Genomic DNA, 18,492 nt, shown 5'->3' on the forward strand with positions numbered 1-18,492 from the left:
CAATTGGAGGATTTTGCAGGATTGAGGCTACATCCTAGCAAAAAGGCCTAGGGAGTTAGGGTTCAAGAAAGCCACATACAGCTCTCTTGGTAGGGGATGTAAATCTAGAAATGTTGTTTTCATGGCCTATAATGATACCACGCTTGCTTACATGTGCAATTTCTTTGATTTGCCCAGTTCCAAACTGCCCAGATTTCCCGCCTCATACAAGAACCAGTCAGAACCGGTCGTAGCCAGTCGCAGCCAGCCTGAGCCAGAATGCCCCCGGACCTGAAGAAGAGGGCCATGGTGCTGGAGTGTGAGTGGCAGAGCTGTGGACAGACCAGGAACAGAATGGATGCCTTCCTGCTTCACGTCAACGAGCACGTCGACCTTCTCCTGCCAGAGGGCGTCACCGCGGAAAACTACAAGAACTTTGAAATCACGCCATTTAAGGGTACGACATATCAATGTATTTTTGGCATTAGTCAATTCTGTTCCCTGCCTAACCCAGGTTGGACGACATCTTCATTGCAATCCCTCCATAACGTAGGAAGTAAGGGAGTCCCCTGGGCTATCCCCTGCCATGCCTTCTACACAGGCTGGTCACTAACAGTCAGATCATATTTCAAGCAAGCACTCTGACTAGTCAAATTCAGTCAACAGACAAAAGCAGGAAACTGGTCAGCACAGCTGGCTTACTGTCAATCACCTGCAGTCAAAGCATAGCTGTATCAAGGTACCGGTACATATAACAATCACATCAAGTTCATCCTGCTTAATGCAGGCAGGGAGCACTCGACCAACAGTCGCTTGACTGATTTCAGAGTTGTAACAAGTCACTGATTTTTTGTGACTCGAGTCATTTTAAAGGGAAGATACAACATTTGCAAACATCAAAAAACGAAATGATCAAATTATCACGAAATACCTTACTGAATTGTTAGGGACTGACATTCTAAAGCATCCTTTAAAATCGTGGCTCCTGGTGTGCTGACATTTTCAAGAAAAACTGTATTTCTCCAACGCTGGTCGGCCGACCAGCGTTGGAGAAAACTGGCTTTTTTTCCAAAAACTGTCCCTAAGTTTTCATATTTAGTTATTCTGACTTTTCTTTGCAATTGATTACACACCTGTGAAGGGGTACAAGCCTGCTAGACTGATTCTCTGAGCCTACAATTCCTTAAGTGTATTAATTGCTCTGTTTCATTTTAAGTGGGGTCAGGGAACCAGACTACAAGAACATGATAGGTTTTCTTGGTTTTTCCAGCGTCTACAAGCCCAAAACGTGAAACAAGTCAGTTTAACAATATTTGCTATAACATACTAATCCTCCAAATCCATTTATTTCTGAAAATTACAGCAAAAGCAAACGTTGTACATTCCCTTTAAAAAAGTGACTCAAGTCAAATTGAGTCATTACGCCAAGCAGGTCGAGTTGAGTCAAGTATTTAGCTCGAGTCAATTCGAGTCACGAATATTTGAATACTATATACCAATATTTATAAAGGGGAACATCAATTTATTCAGCGTTCAAATCAAAGAGCTTTATAAGAAATTGCCCAAAGCCAGTGATGAAACAACAGAATGGAAAGTGTGTTTTAAATCCGGTTCCTGGATAGTATTTTGTGCATTCTAGAACCTTGAGGTGGAAGTCTGTGACACGTATGTTTGTATGTTTGACCCGAGTCATACTCTGACTGATTTGACTGAAAAGGACAACTTTGCACAGTATGGATCTTTGCATAGGAGGGTTAAATTGGCCAACATGTACTGTAAAATCATTGAGATTAGTAAGATTTGAGGCTTTGCAGGGTGGAGATACTAAATTATGAAAGGTTTGCAGAAACATTATGTGCGAATAATTTCTCAACTAAGAGAATGGTTCTGAAAAGAACCAGAGGTATAAACTCGACGTTCTGGTCAGTATGCTCCGACCATCTTCAGGAGAAGATAGTCAGAGTATGAAAGGTTTGCGGAAACTCCATGTGCGAATAACTTCTCAACTAAGAGAATGGTTCTGAAAAGAACCAGAGGTATAAACTTGACGTTCCGGTCAGTATGCTCTGACCATCTTCAGGAGAAGATGGTCAGAGCATGAAAGGTTTGCGGAAACTCCATGTGCGAATAATGTCTCAACTAAGAGAATGGTTCTGAAAAGAACCAGAGGTATAAACTTGACGTACCGGTCAGTATGCTCTGACTGTCTTCATTGAGATTATTTCGGTTTTAAACACTTTCTGGCAAGATTACCATATGCGAAGTTCACTAATTTTCCTCTGTAGTGACTAACAAGCCCCCAGATAGCAATTTCATGTCATCAAAGTCAATTTGAGCAGTGAGAAAAAACAAGCATTTTTTTAGAAAACACTTAGAATTGTTCAGTCCAATCTCATAGGGTTTGTACACAGGGTGTTGAGTGAACTTCGTATATGGAAATCTTTCCGAGAATGGTTCTGAAAAGAACCAGAGGTATAAACTCGACGTTCTGGTCAGTATGCTCTGACCATCTTCAGGAGAAGATAGTCAGAGCATGAAAGGTTTGCGGAAACTCCATGTGCGAATAATGTCTCAACTAAGAGAATGGTTCTGAAAAGAACCAGAGGTATAAACTTGACGTACCGGTCAGTATGCTCTGACTGTCTTCATTGAGATTATTTCGGTTTTAAACACTTTCTGGCAAGATTACCATATGCGAAGTTCACTAATTTTCCTCTGTATTGACTAAAAAGCCCCCAGATAGCAATTTCATGTCATCAAAGTCAATTTGAGCAGTGAGAAAATACATACAAGCATTTTCTTAGAAAACACTTAGAATATTTCAGTCCAATCTCATAGGGTTTGTACACAGGGTGTTGAGTGAACTTCGTATATGAAAATCTTTCCCACTTTCTTTCTGATGTCCCCCTACAGAGGAGTTGCCCTGTCATTGGACGGGATGTAGTTTTAGTACAACGGAAGGCGAGGTGACACTGATCCGGCACCTGTACTTCCACGCCTACCACGCCAAGATCAAATGGTGGGCCAAGCAGGAGCAGTCTAAACATAACTTTGGCGAGTGCATTCTGGGAAATACGACTAGGAACCTGATCCCGGACCTGCCGGAAGGGTTCGTCTGCTACTGGCCAGACTGCCAGGTGAGTGACTGCCATCTTGGTCTGGTTTCCTGTTACTTTGGTTGAGATTACTATGAGATGGATCCAATAAGGTTCTGGCACCAGATTAAATCTCATTTAATTGGTACCACGATTTAGCCATGTCTGAAATGGGTGTTAAATCTTAGATGGCTGTTGTAAGCATTTTTGTTTACATAGAAGTCATTGTCAATGACCTAAGCCCTTTTCACACTAGACAAATTTCGGGGTTGACGCAGGGTTGACGCAGGGTTGAAAACATGCAGCGTTTCACACTTGAAGAATTTCAACCCTGCGTCAACCCTGCGTCAACCCTGCGTCAACCCCGAGATTGATTTTGCCCCGGGTTGAACTCAACCCTGCTCCAGACCAGGGTTGAGATTTTCAACCCGGGTTGAAATTCTTGCCAGGGTTGAAAACAGTAAGTAACTGAGCATAAACGAGTGTGAAACGATGCAGGGTTGAACGCGGGGTTAAAGAATAAAAAACTCAACCCGGGGCGACACTGGATTCGCCCAGGGTTGAGTTCAACCCGGGGTTAGAGGCTCTAGTGTGAAAAGGGCTCTAGACAAAGCTCTTAACTAGAAAATTTGGAAGCAGCCTTACATGTATACTTAGGGCCAGCATACACCAAATATTTGAATATATCGAATAACACCTGTCATGTTTATTTCAATCGTAAAGTTGTAGGGCTTTATTGTCAGCTGCCAGTTTTTGTTGACGGCAGTTGGTGGTTCCCATTTTCTTAGCAAAAAAGCCCTTAAGGGTTATAAAATACAGTGGAATGCGGCTATAACGAAAATAGCGGGATCCACAGAAATTATTCGTAATAGCGATTTGGTATAGCGATTTTAAGCTGCCGGTGCTCCGGTACTCACTTCTTAATAAATAGCGCCCTTCAGAACTTCACCCTGCACGCCCTGGTAGTTACTGAAAGACGACTTTGAACATTGCCGACTATGGAATCATGTAATCACACAGTTTTCGAGCTTACTACCTACAGCAATGGGTGGCTTATACCCCTTCTACTCCTGGGGGGGGGGGGGGAAGCCATTTGTCGCTCCTCTGTTGGCATTATCAACAACAATGTTTGGTACATTTTGTACACAAAAATCGGGAGCCAAGCACAATGTTCGGTATAGCCGAATGTTCGGGGGGGGGGGGGTGTTTCGGTAAAGCGACGTTCCACTGTACTGCAGAACCCTTCAGCGGCCTAACCCTAACCCTGCTGAATCCAACAGGATCCAACTATGTCACATACCTGATGGAGCCTGTTGGATTGAGCAGTAAACCCCTTGTGTACATTCCTCATGCAAAATGTTGGATTGAGCAGGTAACTGAACCGCATTATAATGCATTGTTGGACTCCGTTGGATTCAGCATACAACTGAAAATGAGGCACAGAAGGATTAAGCAGGAAAGTCCGGTTGGACTCTGTTGGATTTAGCAGGGTGTTAGTATCGATCTTTTGACTGGTGTGGCAAGCTGTTGCAGCTGGTGCGTGTAACTTGATTGCCGAGTTTTGAATATTTGAATATTCGGTAAATTGCAGTTTCTAATACATGTACCTGTAATTTCATACTAAATTGTTGGAAATGGGCAGTCCTACTTTTGCTGTAGTGAGTTTGTTTGCATATTAATCAATATGCTGTCGACCAATGAACATTTCTTCGAACTTGAACAAAGAAATTGACGGGAGCGGGTTTGAACCTGCCACCTCTGGTATGCCATTCCAGATTCCCAATGAAAATTTACAAAATGAGGATTCGAACCGGCAATCTCAGAAAAAAAATCCAGTGTTCCACCAACTGAGCTAGGAAATTTGTACGATTTTTGTGTACCTGTTTTATTTCATCATTTCTTTTCCCTTTGTGGGTGTGTGTAGTTCTATACAGACAATGCCGAGCATTTCTATCGTCACGCCGACAATCATGGCTTGATAGAGGATCCGGTCATTGTGAGAGGCAAGGAGACATACCCATGCTGCTGGGAAGGTAGGTCAACAAGTGGACTTTGTGGCGTATTTGTTTATCTGTTCTGTAAGCGACAGACTGGGTTGCTGGTCTAAACAATTTGTTTGAAAGGTCCAAATATAGATAGAGCTTGATAAGGCCAAAAAAAAAAATAAGTCGGTCTCTGGTCAGAGCGCGCGTCGATTTTAAAGGGAAAATACAACATTTGCAAACATAACAAAATAAAACTACCAAATCATTTTGAAATACCTTGCTGGACTGTTAGTGAATGACAGTGTAAAGCATCCTGTAAAATCATGGCACCTGGTATACTGTCATTTTCAAGAAAAGTGGTATTTTTGTATCAATTTCCAACGCTGATCGGCCGATCAGCGTTGGAAAAAACTGGCTTTTTTTCAAATACTGGCCCCAGTTGACCATCGCACTTGTTTGCAATCGATTACACACCTATGAACGAGTACAAGCCAGCTAGACTGGTTCCCTGACCTTACAATTCCCCAATAAATGTAAACTGCTCTGTTTCTTCTTAAATGGAGTCAGGGAACCAGAATACAGGAAAATGATTGTTTTTCTTGGTTTTTATAGCATTTTCGAACCCAAAACCTAAAAAAAGGGGGTGTAACTATATTTGCTATATATTTCCAACCCCCCAATTCCATCCATTTCTGAAAATTACAGCAAAAGCAAATGATGTATATTCCCTTTAATCATGCGCGTCAAACTTTTTTTTTTCCAAAATGTTCCGCGGTAGCTCCAACAGCGCCCTCTATTGCCGCACCTCCTCAATTTTTTTTACCAAAGAGCACCAAGGAATGGGAAATTGCACCAAGGCAAATGATCGAGGGCACCAAGGCAAATTATGGAGGACACCAATGTACATGAGGACACCAAATAGCAAAATAGTACACCACCTTGTCTGTACAATCCAAGCTTGAAGAAAAAAAAGAAAAAAAGCCAAAAAAAAATAAATAAAAAAAGCCGCGTCCCCGCGTCAATTCCGGAACTTTGGTCTGACCAGAGACTGAATATTTTTTTTTTTTGGCCTAATGTTTGATTTCCGACTCTCCTTGGCAAAATTCTCCTCACTTGGACTTTATGAGGTCACAATTTTGAAATTAGATAAAATTAAACTGAGAGACTGTTGCAAATCATTTTAAATATAATAGTCACCTCTATGGGAAAAATACTGGTCAGCACAGAAGCATCTGGTTTTGACATGAAGTGTCACATGCTTAGTGCTGTAGAGGGCCCAAGTAATGTTTTTGTACATTTCCCACAATTCATGTGACTGAGCTTGACCAAGCGGCTGTCACCTGACCAAATGTCCTGATCTAAGTGGTCAATGCACATTGTTTCATTGACAGTATCAGGTTGGGTTGACCAGGCCAAACCAACCCGAAAGATCTATATAAACCGAATCTGAACTGAAACCAATCTGAACTCCCCAAGTCCCGACCCGACAAATATTTACGGAAAAAATGACCTGAACTGAACCAAACCGAACCAACGTGATAACAACCTGAATATCTGGCTTGTATTTCACAAACAATGTGTCCGCTGTTACCGACCCCACCCAACACGAAATCGCACACCCAAAACCGAAACCGACCCGACCCGACTGAACTAATGGAAAACCGACTTGATCCGAACTGAAATCAGCTCGGGTCAGGTCGGTTTCAGTTTCGGACATTAATTGACGTTCGGGATTTCATCTGTTTCATTTTCAGGTTGCGATTCCGTGACCAAGACCAAATACAAGTTAGCTGAGCATCTACGCAGTCATACCCAGGAGAAGAGATTTGCTTGTGCTGAGTGTGGTAGTCTCTTCAGTAACAGAGCCAAATTCATCGATCACATTGCTAGACAGATTGCCGTAGAATGTAAGTCAAAATCCTTCTTTTTCTCCAGTGATTAACTTGATTAACCCTAACCCTCCTCAATCCTCCAAAATCCTCTTGCCGGTTTTGGATGATTTTAGAGGATTGAGGATGAATGGCAAAGATGTATCGCTTTTTTTATGGAGGATGCATTACGTCAAACCAGTAGGCCATATCCTGCATTGGTTATGTTCAGCCATGCATAAATCAGCCCTGTGTTTTTCTCGTATTTCATCCGCTCTGCTTCTAAACACCATTCGCACTGCCTCAAACCACAGCAGTAATTGGCAGAGGATTTTGGAGGATTGAGGCAGTGGTCACCCTCCACAGACTAAAGTCAAGAAAATAATGGCTGATTTTGGAGGATTGAGGCTGAATCCAATTTTTTTGTCTGGGTGGCAATTGGAGGATTTTGCAGGATTGAGGTTGCATCCTAGCCAGAGGGCCTAGGGGGTTAGGGTTAATTAGGGGTAAAAAAAATATGCCTATGCCGCGATACAATATATAAATTTGTTATAATACTTGAAAAATGTTGTAACAAAGAACCAAATTCATTCACAGTCATTCCTTAGTGTTGTCGTGAATTAGAGTTTTAAAGGAAATCAAATATGTTCAAATCTCTTCATCACTTTAACCCTAACCCCTTAGGTATTTTTACTAGAAAGTATCCTGAATCCGCCAAAATCCATCAATTTTGCCATGCAAAAAAATCGTTGATGGCCAGTGAGTCCATCAGAATCCACCAGTTAGCCGGGAGTAAATCTGTTGAGATCCTGTAATCCATCAAAGTCCCCCAACTGCTCAATATGGAGGTATCCTGAATCCATCAAAATGCTGCAGTACCGCTAGGCTTACTGTCCTGAATTCATCAAAATCCCCCAACTTTTTCAATATGGAGGTATCCTGAATCCACCGAAATCCTCCAAAACAGGGGTGTGGATTTTGATGGATTTAGGTACGTTAGGGTTAATAATCTTTTTGACGATAAACCAATCCAAGCGTGCTATCAATTCTATCACGAAGGCCCCCTTCAATGGCGGAAGCATTGTGCTAGCTATTGTACAGACAATCCGTCATGGGGCTGTTGCTTGAACAACAGCATACGCAATGGTAAGGTACGCACTGTTTCGTGAAATCGGCTGCAGGGTTGATCATACCTAACATACATCGTAACGTTCATTATGACTTATTTGTTCTTCAGTGCAAAACTACCAGTGTTCCCACTGCTCCAAGATCTTTGCATCGGAGCGGTTGCTAAGAGACCACATGAGGCATCATGGTACGTGATTCCGATATCTACCAACTTTTTTAAAGCCAGATTTTCTTCACCCATTTTGATTGTAACAATTGAGCGTTTTCTTACTAAAGCAAAGTTGGAGAACGGAAATATAAATAATTTCACAGATTTTTTAGTACCAGTACGATCTTTAATCCGAGTAAATAATTTGCCAGGTTACTTTGGGATAAATGCAAATGATCTAATATGCTTTGAATTAGGCCCCAACGCACCATGTACAGTACAGAGCCATAAGCAGTTTTTGATCTATACAGGGTGAGTAAAAAAAAAACACCCAAATGTTGGGACCGTTATTTTAGGGAAGTACTGCATGTAGCATTTTCAAAATCTAGGATATAAAACCCCAATTCACAAACTTTCTTTTAGTACAAGAATCATTCAAATCACTCATGTACTTTTCAAGTTACCGAATTTTAAACACAACTACCGTTTTAAATTTCTGTCCACGGATCACAAAAAAGGTGTGCGTTCTTTCAGCAAAACGAAAACAATTTACGCAATCCCTATGTGATTTGTTTTCGTTTTGCTGAAAGAACGCGCACCTTGTTTGTGATCCGTGGACGGAACCTTAAAACGGTGGTTGTGTTTAAAATTCCATAACTTGAATAGTACATAAGTGATTTGAATGATTCTTGTACTAAAAGAAAGCCTATGAATTGGGCTTTCATATCCTAGATTTTGAAAGTGCTACATGCAGAACTTCAATAAAACAATACTCCAGACATTTGGGTTTCGTGTTTTTTGACTCGCCCTGTACAGTATGTCCCCAAAAAGTGTCCTACTACAAAACCATGAAGTCAATTTAAATTGTTTGGATAGTGCAGATACTCCTTAGCCTTGGCCTCAACCCCTATGAGTTTCATTTAATTTCAGTCACATCACTACACAACTGTCAATTGTGAAAAGGGCTGCGGTTGGGATTGGAATCATTTGCCTGGCAATCAGTCATCATGGCAAGACCTCAGTTTAATGCTCAAGGGTAAATGCTACCAATCCCAAACCACATCAGCCTTTTTTCACAACATGCAGGATTTTACACGTACAACTTACGTAACGTAGAACTGAAATTGATTAAGGCAAGGAACTTGGCCACAGTGTCCAAAAATGTTCTTCTGATCAATTGACAATTGTGCATTGAGGCGTGATGGAAATACAATGGAACTCATAGGGTTGCGGCCAAGGATAAGTGGTATCTGCACAATCAAAAATTTCAAAATTGCCTTCATGGTTTTGTATTTATTTTAAAAACAGTCAGACGGACAACTTTTTTGGGGACATACTGTCGAAGGTTTATGTTAATACAGGGTGAGTAAAAACAAACCTGAAACTCAAATGTCGGGACTATTGTTTTATTGAAGTTCTGCATGTAGTACTTTTAAAATCTAGGATATAAAAGCCCAATTCATAAGCCTTTTTTTTTAGTACAAGAATCGTTCAAATCACTTCTGTACTTTTCAAGTTACAGAATTTTAAACACAACCACAGTTTTAAAGTTCTGTCCACAGATCACAAAAAAAGGTGTGCGTTCTTTCAGCAAAACGAAAACAATTTACGCAATCCCTATGTGATTTGTTTTCGTTTTGCTGAAAGAGCACTGAACTTTTTTTGTGATCCGTGGACAGAACCTTAAAAGGGTGGTTGTGTTTGAAATGCCATAACTTGAAAGTACATGAGTGATTTGAATGATTCTTGTACTAAAAGAAAGCTTATGAATTGGGCTTTCATATCCTACATTTTGCAAGTGCTGCATGCAGAACTTCACTAAAACAATATTCCCGACATTTGAGTTTCATTTTTTTTTTACTCACCCTACATGTATAGTTCTCTGAGCTATTTGGTTCGTGTTGTTCATTGCAGTTAATCACTACAAGTGTCCCCACTGTGACATGACATGTACAAACCCATCCATGCTGAAAGCACACATCAAATGGAAACACGATGATGAGCGTCCCTTTGAATGCCAGCTCTGTGAACACAGGTAATAAATGAAGAAATGTTTTGGGGGCTAATCATCTTTACTCACAGCAAAAGCTGATTTGCAAAAGGACGCGGCTACAATGTGGTCAAGCTGCAGGCATGTAAAGACACCTTAGGCCAAAAAAAAAAAGTCTCCGGTTTTTGGTATGGAGCTTGTCCAAAAAGTGGTGCGGCGACGCGGCTTTTTTTTTTTTTTACCTGACTTTTTTGCTTCAAATGTCGACTGATGACTGCAAATGGTGCCCGACTAAACTTAGTGCAAATATATGGGAGTTCAGAGAGGCTGCATAAAGCTTATTCTCGATCATAACCCCATCTAAAAACACGTTAAAATTGTGCAGCAGCAGAATTCCAGTCAAACCAGTGAGTTTGGCGGTTTTGAGACATCATCTTTCATTGAAAAAAAACCTTTTTCATTTTGCCGACGCGCATGGCTACGGCGACACGTGCATACCAGAAACCGGAGACTTTTTTTTTTTGGCCTTAGGCAGCCACCATACGACCCATGTCTGACCTAGAAGCACGGCTAGATCCAAAGTCTTGATTTTTGCAGCCGGAGGTAAAACCAGAATCGTGGAAAAACCCTGGTTGCACAGGGGAGAATCAACAAACAACTCTACTCACATATGACCTGTGCCGGGAATCGAACCTGGTGAGAAGGAGCACTTTACACACTGCGCTACCCATACATTGAGATAAAGTTTCCTTTTTGAAATTTCATTTTATCTGCATGCAAACTTAAATCCTTGATCCTGATTGGTCAATCCATGGCAACAGTATCGTGTATATAATTATATCCCCTGCATTGCACAGTCTGTCTGTATTGACAACAATCTCTGTTAGTTTTACCGAAAAAGTCCAGTGCGAACACGACTTGATTGATTGTCAAGCATGTGGGACATACACTGCTTGCACTCTACCGTAATTTTCGGAATATAAGCCGCGCGGCGTATAAGCCGCAGCACGCAAAAATCTGCAAATTAAGATTTGAAGTCGGCGTATAAGCCGCACCGGCGTATAAGCCGCACCGACGGCAGCGGTTTCAATTTTGTAAGGCCTCCAAATTCAAGCCAAAATGCTCTGAACCAGTTCCATTTACACTACAGAAGCTATAAAAAGGGCCACAAAAATTGTATCAAATCATTTACAATCGATACTCTCACAAACAAATGTGGAAATTGATGATGAGAAATAAACACCAGGAATTGCTGCCGGCTGCCCCGTCCGGTCCCCGGCCGTAAAAGTTAATACATCGCCCAGCGCGGCAGCCTGCGCCGCGCGGCCTAGGACAACATTTTCCTGCAGCACGTGAGAGAGTATGCAACCCACCGTGACTTTCCCCCATTGCGTGTGTTGCATGACTGGAGCGCTACTTACAAATCTTGCTTTGTGGCAACAGATGCTGATTTGTTTTGTCCTAAAAATATACAGGTCTGTTTTTATCTCAAAACTTATCAAATTTTTGTGATTACTAACGAGCAGTATTCAAGTTTCGATCGTAACTTTCTTCGAAAATAGTCAAAACGATGCTGCCATTTTCATGGATGAATCCATTAATTTTGTAAGGGGTGATGTAGTCCCTGTTTTGAGGTTTACATCGTTTCTTGAATACATTTCAAGTACAAAAATTATATTGTGACGTTGAACAACTGATTATCGAATAAAGAAATGTTTCGGACACCATAAAAAGTATTACTCGTCTTTTTTTCTTTTTTTAAACAGCGGAAATGTTGGTAATTATTGTTTCCAAGATAGTACACCCCTATATTACCTCAAATGGTGTGGTCCGCTGGGGAAAGCATGCTGCATGCAGCAGCACTAGAATCACGTACGGCTTGTTGCGCTTGCAAGCGTCGATCGAAGACAGCTTTCACCGTACTTTTTACCGCTCGGCACCTTTACGTGGCACGTGGTTTTGGTTCGTTAATTTTTTTAATTGATAATTCATTTCAGCAACATATCTCTTCTTATACCAGTACATTAAATACACATGTGAATTTCATTTTTATTCTTCAAGGCTCGGCGTATAAGCCGCCCTGTGTATAAGCCGCAGTAAACATTTTCATGGGCAAAATCAACGTATAAGCCGCGGCTTATATTCCGAAAATTACGGTACTTATTTACCGGGCTTCAAAAATACACGAACACGCCGATCCTTTCTTTTTCCTTGTGTAGATGCAAGTCCCTGTCTGCTCTACGTAAGCACCACGCCACACACACGCCAGGCAATCTCATAATGTGTGATGAAGAAGGCTGTGAGTACACGTCCTACAGACTGACTACCATGCGCAGGCACATGATGAGATGCCACACTGTAAGTATGGGGAACCAGGGAAAGGCTTGTCTAGTTTCAAGACGTTTATTTGCGGTTTGGCTGTTTTTAGACGCTCGAATGGCAAAGTCCATTGATAAAATAACAGAAATTCTACTGTTGAAGGAATTTTTTGTGTGAATTTTTGTTTGTTTGAAGAGACAAAATTGCACCAAATCTCAAGTTGGGGGTGCAATGTAGCTGTTGAAGTTTCAGCTCCATGGATGCTATTTATTTTGAGAAAGCAGAAAATGTATGCATAAATTTGTTGGTCTTGCAGCTGGATTCCGTTGGTAATTCTTTTAAAAAAGTGTGCCCGCAGGCACGTTTTTTTGAAACCACCTACACTGTTAGATGCCATTTCGGGCAGAATAATATCTCTGATACCTATTGAATTGGTAGGTTCTTGTCCATTTAGTTGCAAATAACTCCTACTCTGAGTGTCATCCGTTTTTCAACAGAGCCTGCATGCTATCTCTGGAACAACGTCTGATATATGTGAGCATATGCAACACCGCGCGCCAGCCAATCAGAGTCGACTTTAGAAATTGTAAAGTCAGTTCGTGCAGAAATGTGGATTAAGCTGTTGATTGGTCAATTTGGCTGCCACGTTTTTGTAATGCAACAACGGGTTGCGGAAGATCCGATAGAAGGCACCCGCTGAATAGTCAGAATCTTGAGGTTAAGACGCAGTCTTGTTTTGCAGAATTAATAGCCGGATCGGCACGCGTATCATAGACGCGTGTGTGCAAGCGGCTATTTCATAGACTGAAATATTTCTACATGGCTTTCAAATAATATTTTTTTTTTAACTGCCAGTGTGAACCTTTGGATACAGAATTTGAAATGAAAAGAGCTCAGAAAAATGTTATGTTATCGATAGTAGAGAATCCAAAATCACCTTTCCTCTTCGATTGCTGGTAATTTGTTTGCCGGTCCCCACCGCCCACCACTCGTCCCCTGTGGATAGGGTGCTTGTGGTGGCTAATCGCATGTACAAAAATTAGTAAGAAAATGCAATGCATTCTGGGTGGCAGCTTTAGTGTGAGAGGGGGGTGGAGACGAGCGAAGCTATTAACAAAGTATCAAAGTTGATTGGCGTCTGTGGGCAAACAATTTGTCCAATGAGTGCTGAAACTGCGTTGACCCCCTGTCATCGGGTAAACAAAAGTCATCCAATGAGAGCTCAAAGCTATTAACCTCCACTAGCACCCTTGGATAGGGCACTGTGGGGACCAGCGAAGGTGATTTGAAGCTTGTAGACGCTCGACAAGTCTCAGATACTTTGTTGCAGTTCCAGTGCATCAGGAATTTTTGAGGAAATCAATTTGAATGAAATCCTGTTGTTCTTTCAGAATGAGAAGAGGCGGCCGTACATCTGCCATGTTTGTGGAATGCAGTATTCATGCGGGGCCACGCTCACCAGACATCTCAAAGTCAAACACAAGTTCAAGTGGCCGTCAGGACACAGTAGATTCAGGTAAACAGTGCCTTTTTTTCGTATAGTTTTTTTTCTTCAGATTTCAACTTTCGGCTTCATCAAAGTCTCTCTTATTTTCCCCCCACCCACCAAAATGTCTTACCCCTTCTTGAAAACGGATGTTTGAACAACCGTTTTACAGATGTAAGACATTTGCACTTTTAAGCTGGTGGTTGTGGGTTCGAGTCACACCAAGTATGCTTAGTGTCTTCTCACAGGCTTGCTCGGGTAGGACTGGAACCCGCAACCTCCTGCTTACTAGAGCAGACTACTGCCACTTGACCACCGAACATTCCGAGGTTTAATAGCTGGCTGCGGCATTTGAATTTCATTAGGAAGGGCAAATCCTTTCACTTTCATAATGTTTAGGGCCCAAACTGAATACAGTAAACTCCGGCTAAACTGACATCGTACAACTTGTCAAATCGCTCAAGTCGGCCGTCTGACTAAAGTCCCGATTGTCTGTAATGCATTTCCATTGAATTTTTAATTTCTAAGTCGGCTTTTATAAGTCGCCATTTTGCTCAAGTCGTCGTGTTACTCTCGGTCCCCTTTCCATAAAAAGCATTACAAAATCCTTTGTGTAAGTCGGCATTCAACAAATCACGTATCGGCATGGACTTCCTGTACTGGGGTTGGCAAAGTGTCGAGTGAAAAGTGGTTTCGCACGGCCCGTGATCGCTGCAAGCATCGGTGTCGAAAAAGGGTGTCATTTTGCATACATCCCATATGCATCGGGAGCATATCAATACCAGTAACCTCTCTAGGCTGTACCCATGCGCTCTGTCCATTTTATTTGGGGGTCGTCTTATTGAATGACTACTGCTGCAGTCAACGTGTGCGTGGTATATACCGGACCACGCACGCATTTAATTCGTTACTGTGCACATACACATGTATCGTGGTCGCCACTATCAATACCCCAAACGTGATGATACAATTCGAGGTTTAATTTGCTGGATTCAACTCAAGCATGAAGGAGATAATCCAGGGTAAACCGAAGCCAATTAGTGCAACGAATCATGTGTGCAAATGACCATTCATGTAAGTTGGCAAAAAGACGACTTACAGCAGATATCGGCATTTACGTAAGTCGTCACAAATTCTCGGGTTCCGAGAGTGCCGACTTAGCCGGAGTTTATTCAAAGATGCGGCTTCGCCAATGAAAAGCCATGCCAGTCTTGGACTTTCCAGCCTGGCATTTTCCTATTGTCAGCCCTGAACAATACAATAGAGCTGCTACCAATAAATAAAGCCCGTCCTCTAGACATCTTTTGACATGAAATTCCACGAGCCATTCTTTGCGTTACATGTATATTTTTATATGTTTTTTTTTAAAGCTATGGATAAGGAATTGGAATTAATAGAATTCATATCATGAAAGACAATTCAGCGTTTTTGAAAGTCTGAAGAGTAAAAGTATGCACAAAAACAGTCACGATTTAGAAAAGGAATCTATTCTTCAGGATGAAACTTGAAAATAGCACGGAAAAGGCAGCTTCAATTAAGATCAATTTATGACACATGGCAAGCCGAAAACAGATTATATTTACACAGTTTCAAATGTTGTTTATAGAAACGATATTTTTTGAAAGTGAAAATCAGTTATAACATGTTTTATCACAAAGATACAAGAAACATGAGGATGGGTCATATCGTCTTCAGACCGTACGCTACGAGAGCCTGGAACTCACCGAACAAATCCTGAAAGAGAAGCAGCTGCAACAACAGCAGCAGCAGGAGACTGCCAACCGCAGCGAGACCGACAACAGCAACAGCAGCAGCCAAGGCACAGAGGTTGGGATCAGGTATGATGCCAACTGCGAGCTGGTGTTGGAATGTGACGACGGCGAGACGGTGATGTCGAAGACGAGACCCGAGGAGGCTAGTGAGAAGACGGTAGACGGAGGAGAAGATTTCCGGTTGGAGACGGTCGTGGTCATACCGGACTCGCTAGTCAGCTCAGAGGCTGAACAAACCGCAGTGCCTGATTCCTACTATGTCGTTTACGAATGAACCTTTGTAAATGGACTTCTGATGCAAAGCTGGAAACGGATGCAGGAAAAACATTGCTGTTTGGCGATTGTTTAACGGGCTGGTTGGTTTTGAAGGCAAAATCAAACTATTGTCAATTTAGGAAGTTGTGTCCCTACCCTGTGGATTATCCAGTATGGGAGGGGATTCCCGCAGTAGGGGCAGGGGGGGGGGGGGGAGGATAAACTTCACCAATTTGCAGATTTATTTATTTCAGCCCTTCTGCTGAACAGATGTTTTTCTTTGCAAAAATTGTGGGGGGGGACAATTTGTGAGGAGAATTCTCTGCTGTGCTTCCCTACCCATAACCTGTGTATAATTTCACTGGTAAACATCCATAGACTGTGCCCATGCGGATACAAATTCGATGCCTGACGCCATGAAGTTCAGATTAATTGAATGCATCATTTTTATTACCATTGTATATAATTTTCAATTTGTTAGTTGCAATTCACCAGCTTCATGTAGGCCCAGTCGGAAACCAGAATATTTCTTTTGGGGACGTTGTACTGGACCTAGATGGACTCTTTCCTGGCCCATGTAGGGCTGGAGAAGTCAATGCATAGAGCACGCCCACTGACAAAATATTATATCAATTCAGTATTAAGGCCAAAAAACAAAAGTCTCCGGTTTCTGGTATGGAGCTTGCCCAAAAAGTGGTTCGGTGACGCGGCTTTTTTTTTTTTACCTGATTTTTTTTGCTTCAAATGTCTGCTGATGACTGCAAATGGTGTCCGACTAAACTTAGTGCAAATATATGGGAGTCCAGAGAGGCCACATAAAGCTTATTCTCAATCATAACCCCATCTAAAAACATGTTAAAATTGTGCAGCAGCAGGATTCCAGTCAAACCAGTGAGTTTGAGGGTTTTGAGACATCATCTTTCATTGCAAAAAAAACTTTTTCATTTTGCCGACGCGCATGGCTATCGTGACGCGCGCGCATACCAGAAACCGGAGACTTTTTTTTTTTGCCTAAACAATGAATGTATAAAAGAAGAAAAGGCCTGTCTTCGGCTCTGTTTGCAAGGTGTCTACGAATAGGAAGGAATTCAGATTACATTGCTGCTGAACTAACTGCAATTTTGTACATTTAATGCATGTTCTGTCATTGCCTACATGTACCTCATAGACATTGACATAAATCTGTGATGGGGGGGGGGCACTAGATGACATTACTATACCTCATAAATATTCATCAGGCAACCGCGGCGTTTCATTGGTACATTCCAGCAACAACCGTGTGAAAGTTTCACTATTTCCCTGCGTCTTTGTACACACGCGTAACACGCAAAAATAAGTGAGGTACTATCACACACCTGGGTCACGTCACAGCATACATCACAATGGCGACCGGTGGTGCTTGCTTTGCGATCTTAACCGAGGAGGAACTGAGTGAAATTTTACACAATAATAATATATCTAGTGTTTTGCGTGAATGTTAAAGTTATTAAATGACACAAAATTATTTTTCTATTCTGTTTGTCTTCTTAAATTAAAATAATGTTTTCACTTGATCCAATACTGCACGATCAAAAACATGGTGGAATGGACCAATGAAATACCGCGCCTGCCTGATGAATATTCATGAGGTATAGTAAAACAAATACAACATGTTTTTGCGGGGAAATAGTGAAAACAAAATCACTTGCTGTTGGATGATTGGGACTATCACCCTCGGCTAGTCCCAATCATCCAACACTTTGGGGTCATGAGTTTTCACTGTTTCCCCACAAACCATGTTGTATACTATGGGGAGCTGCTCACCACACAAATGTACATGTACACATGTACAAGTGTTTTTCTTTCCTGCGCATCTTTGCTCAAGCATGACTGTTGACAACGTGGGCCTGTAATCATGAAGGAAAATAAATGTCCGAATGTGCAGTTTGGTCCGACATGGATTTGCAATGAATTGGTATGTGCATGGACTAATTCTGTTTTTATATAAAATCCTTGCATAGCAAGGAACAAACTTGATCCGGGACTGAAAAGGTTAAACCATGTCACCATGTGTCACCCAAAAGCCCCTTTTTGTTTTTATATTATTAGAATTATTTTATTTGAAGTATTAAAGGGAAAATACAACATTTGCAAACTTCAAAAAATAAAACTACCAAATAATTTTGAAATACCTTGCTGGACTGTTAGTGAATGCCAGTGTAAAGCATCCTGTAAAATTATGGCACCTGGTATACTGTCATTTTCAAGAAAAGTGGTATTTTTGTATCAATTTCCAACGCTGATCGGCCGATCAGCGTTGGAAAAAACTGGCTTTTTCCAAATACTGGCCCCAATTGACCATCGCACTTGTTTGCAATCGATTACAAACCTATGAACGGGTACGAGCCAGCTAGACTGGTTCCCTGACCTTACAATTCCCAAATGTATGTAAACTGCTCTGTTTCTTCTTATATGGAGTCAGGGAACC

General features: G+C 41.6%; 1 protein-coding gene across 3 annotated transcripts in view; it reads left to right on the forward strand.

Annotated features, from left to right (window-relative positions):
* Nucleotides 1-16,667, forward strand: part of LOC119735580 (histone H4 transcription factor-like) — an 18,773-nt gene extending 2,106 nt beyond the window's left edge. For all 3 annotated transcript variants that reach the window (XM_038209342.1, XM_038209341.1, XM_038209343.1), the window contains exons 2-10: nt 178-436; nt 2,893-3,116; nt 4,999-5,107; nt 6,814-6,966; nt 8,165-8,242; nt 10,118-10,238; nt 12,413-12,551; nt 13,904-14,028; nt 15,657-16,667. In XM_038209342.1, the coding sequence (XP_038065270.1) occupies nt 259-436; nt 2,893-3,116; nt 4,999-5,107; nt 6,814-6,966; nt 8,165-8,242; nt 10,118-10,238; nt 12,413-12,551; nt 13,904-14,028; nt 15,657-16,044 (1,515 nt within the window). In that variant the 5' untranslated portion in view covers nt 178-258 and the 3' untranslated portion in view covers nt 16,045-16,667. The remainder of the gene's footprint in view (nt 1-177; nt 437-2,892; nt 3,117-4,998; nt 5,108-6,813; nt 6,967-8,164; nt 8,243-10,117; nt 10,239-12,412; nt 12,552-13,903; nt 14,029-15,656) is intronic.
* Nucleotides 16,668-18,492: the final 1,825 nt, after the last annotated feature.

This window comes from Patiria miniata, unplaced genomic scaffold, assembly GCF_015706575.1.
Source record: "Patiria miniata isolate m_02_andy unplaced genomic scaffold, ASM1570657v1 HiC_scaffold_29, whole genome shotgun sequence".
NCBI lineage: Eukaryota > Metazoa > Echinodermata > Asteroidea > Valvatida > Asterinidae > Patiria > Patiria miniata.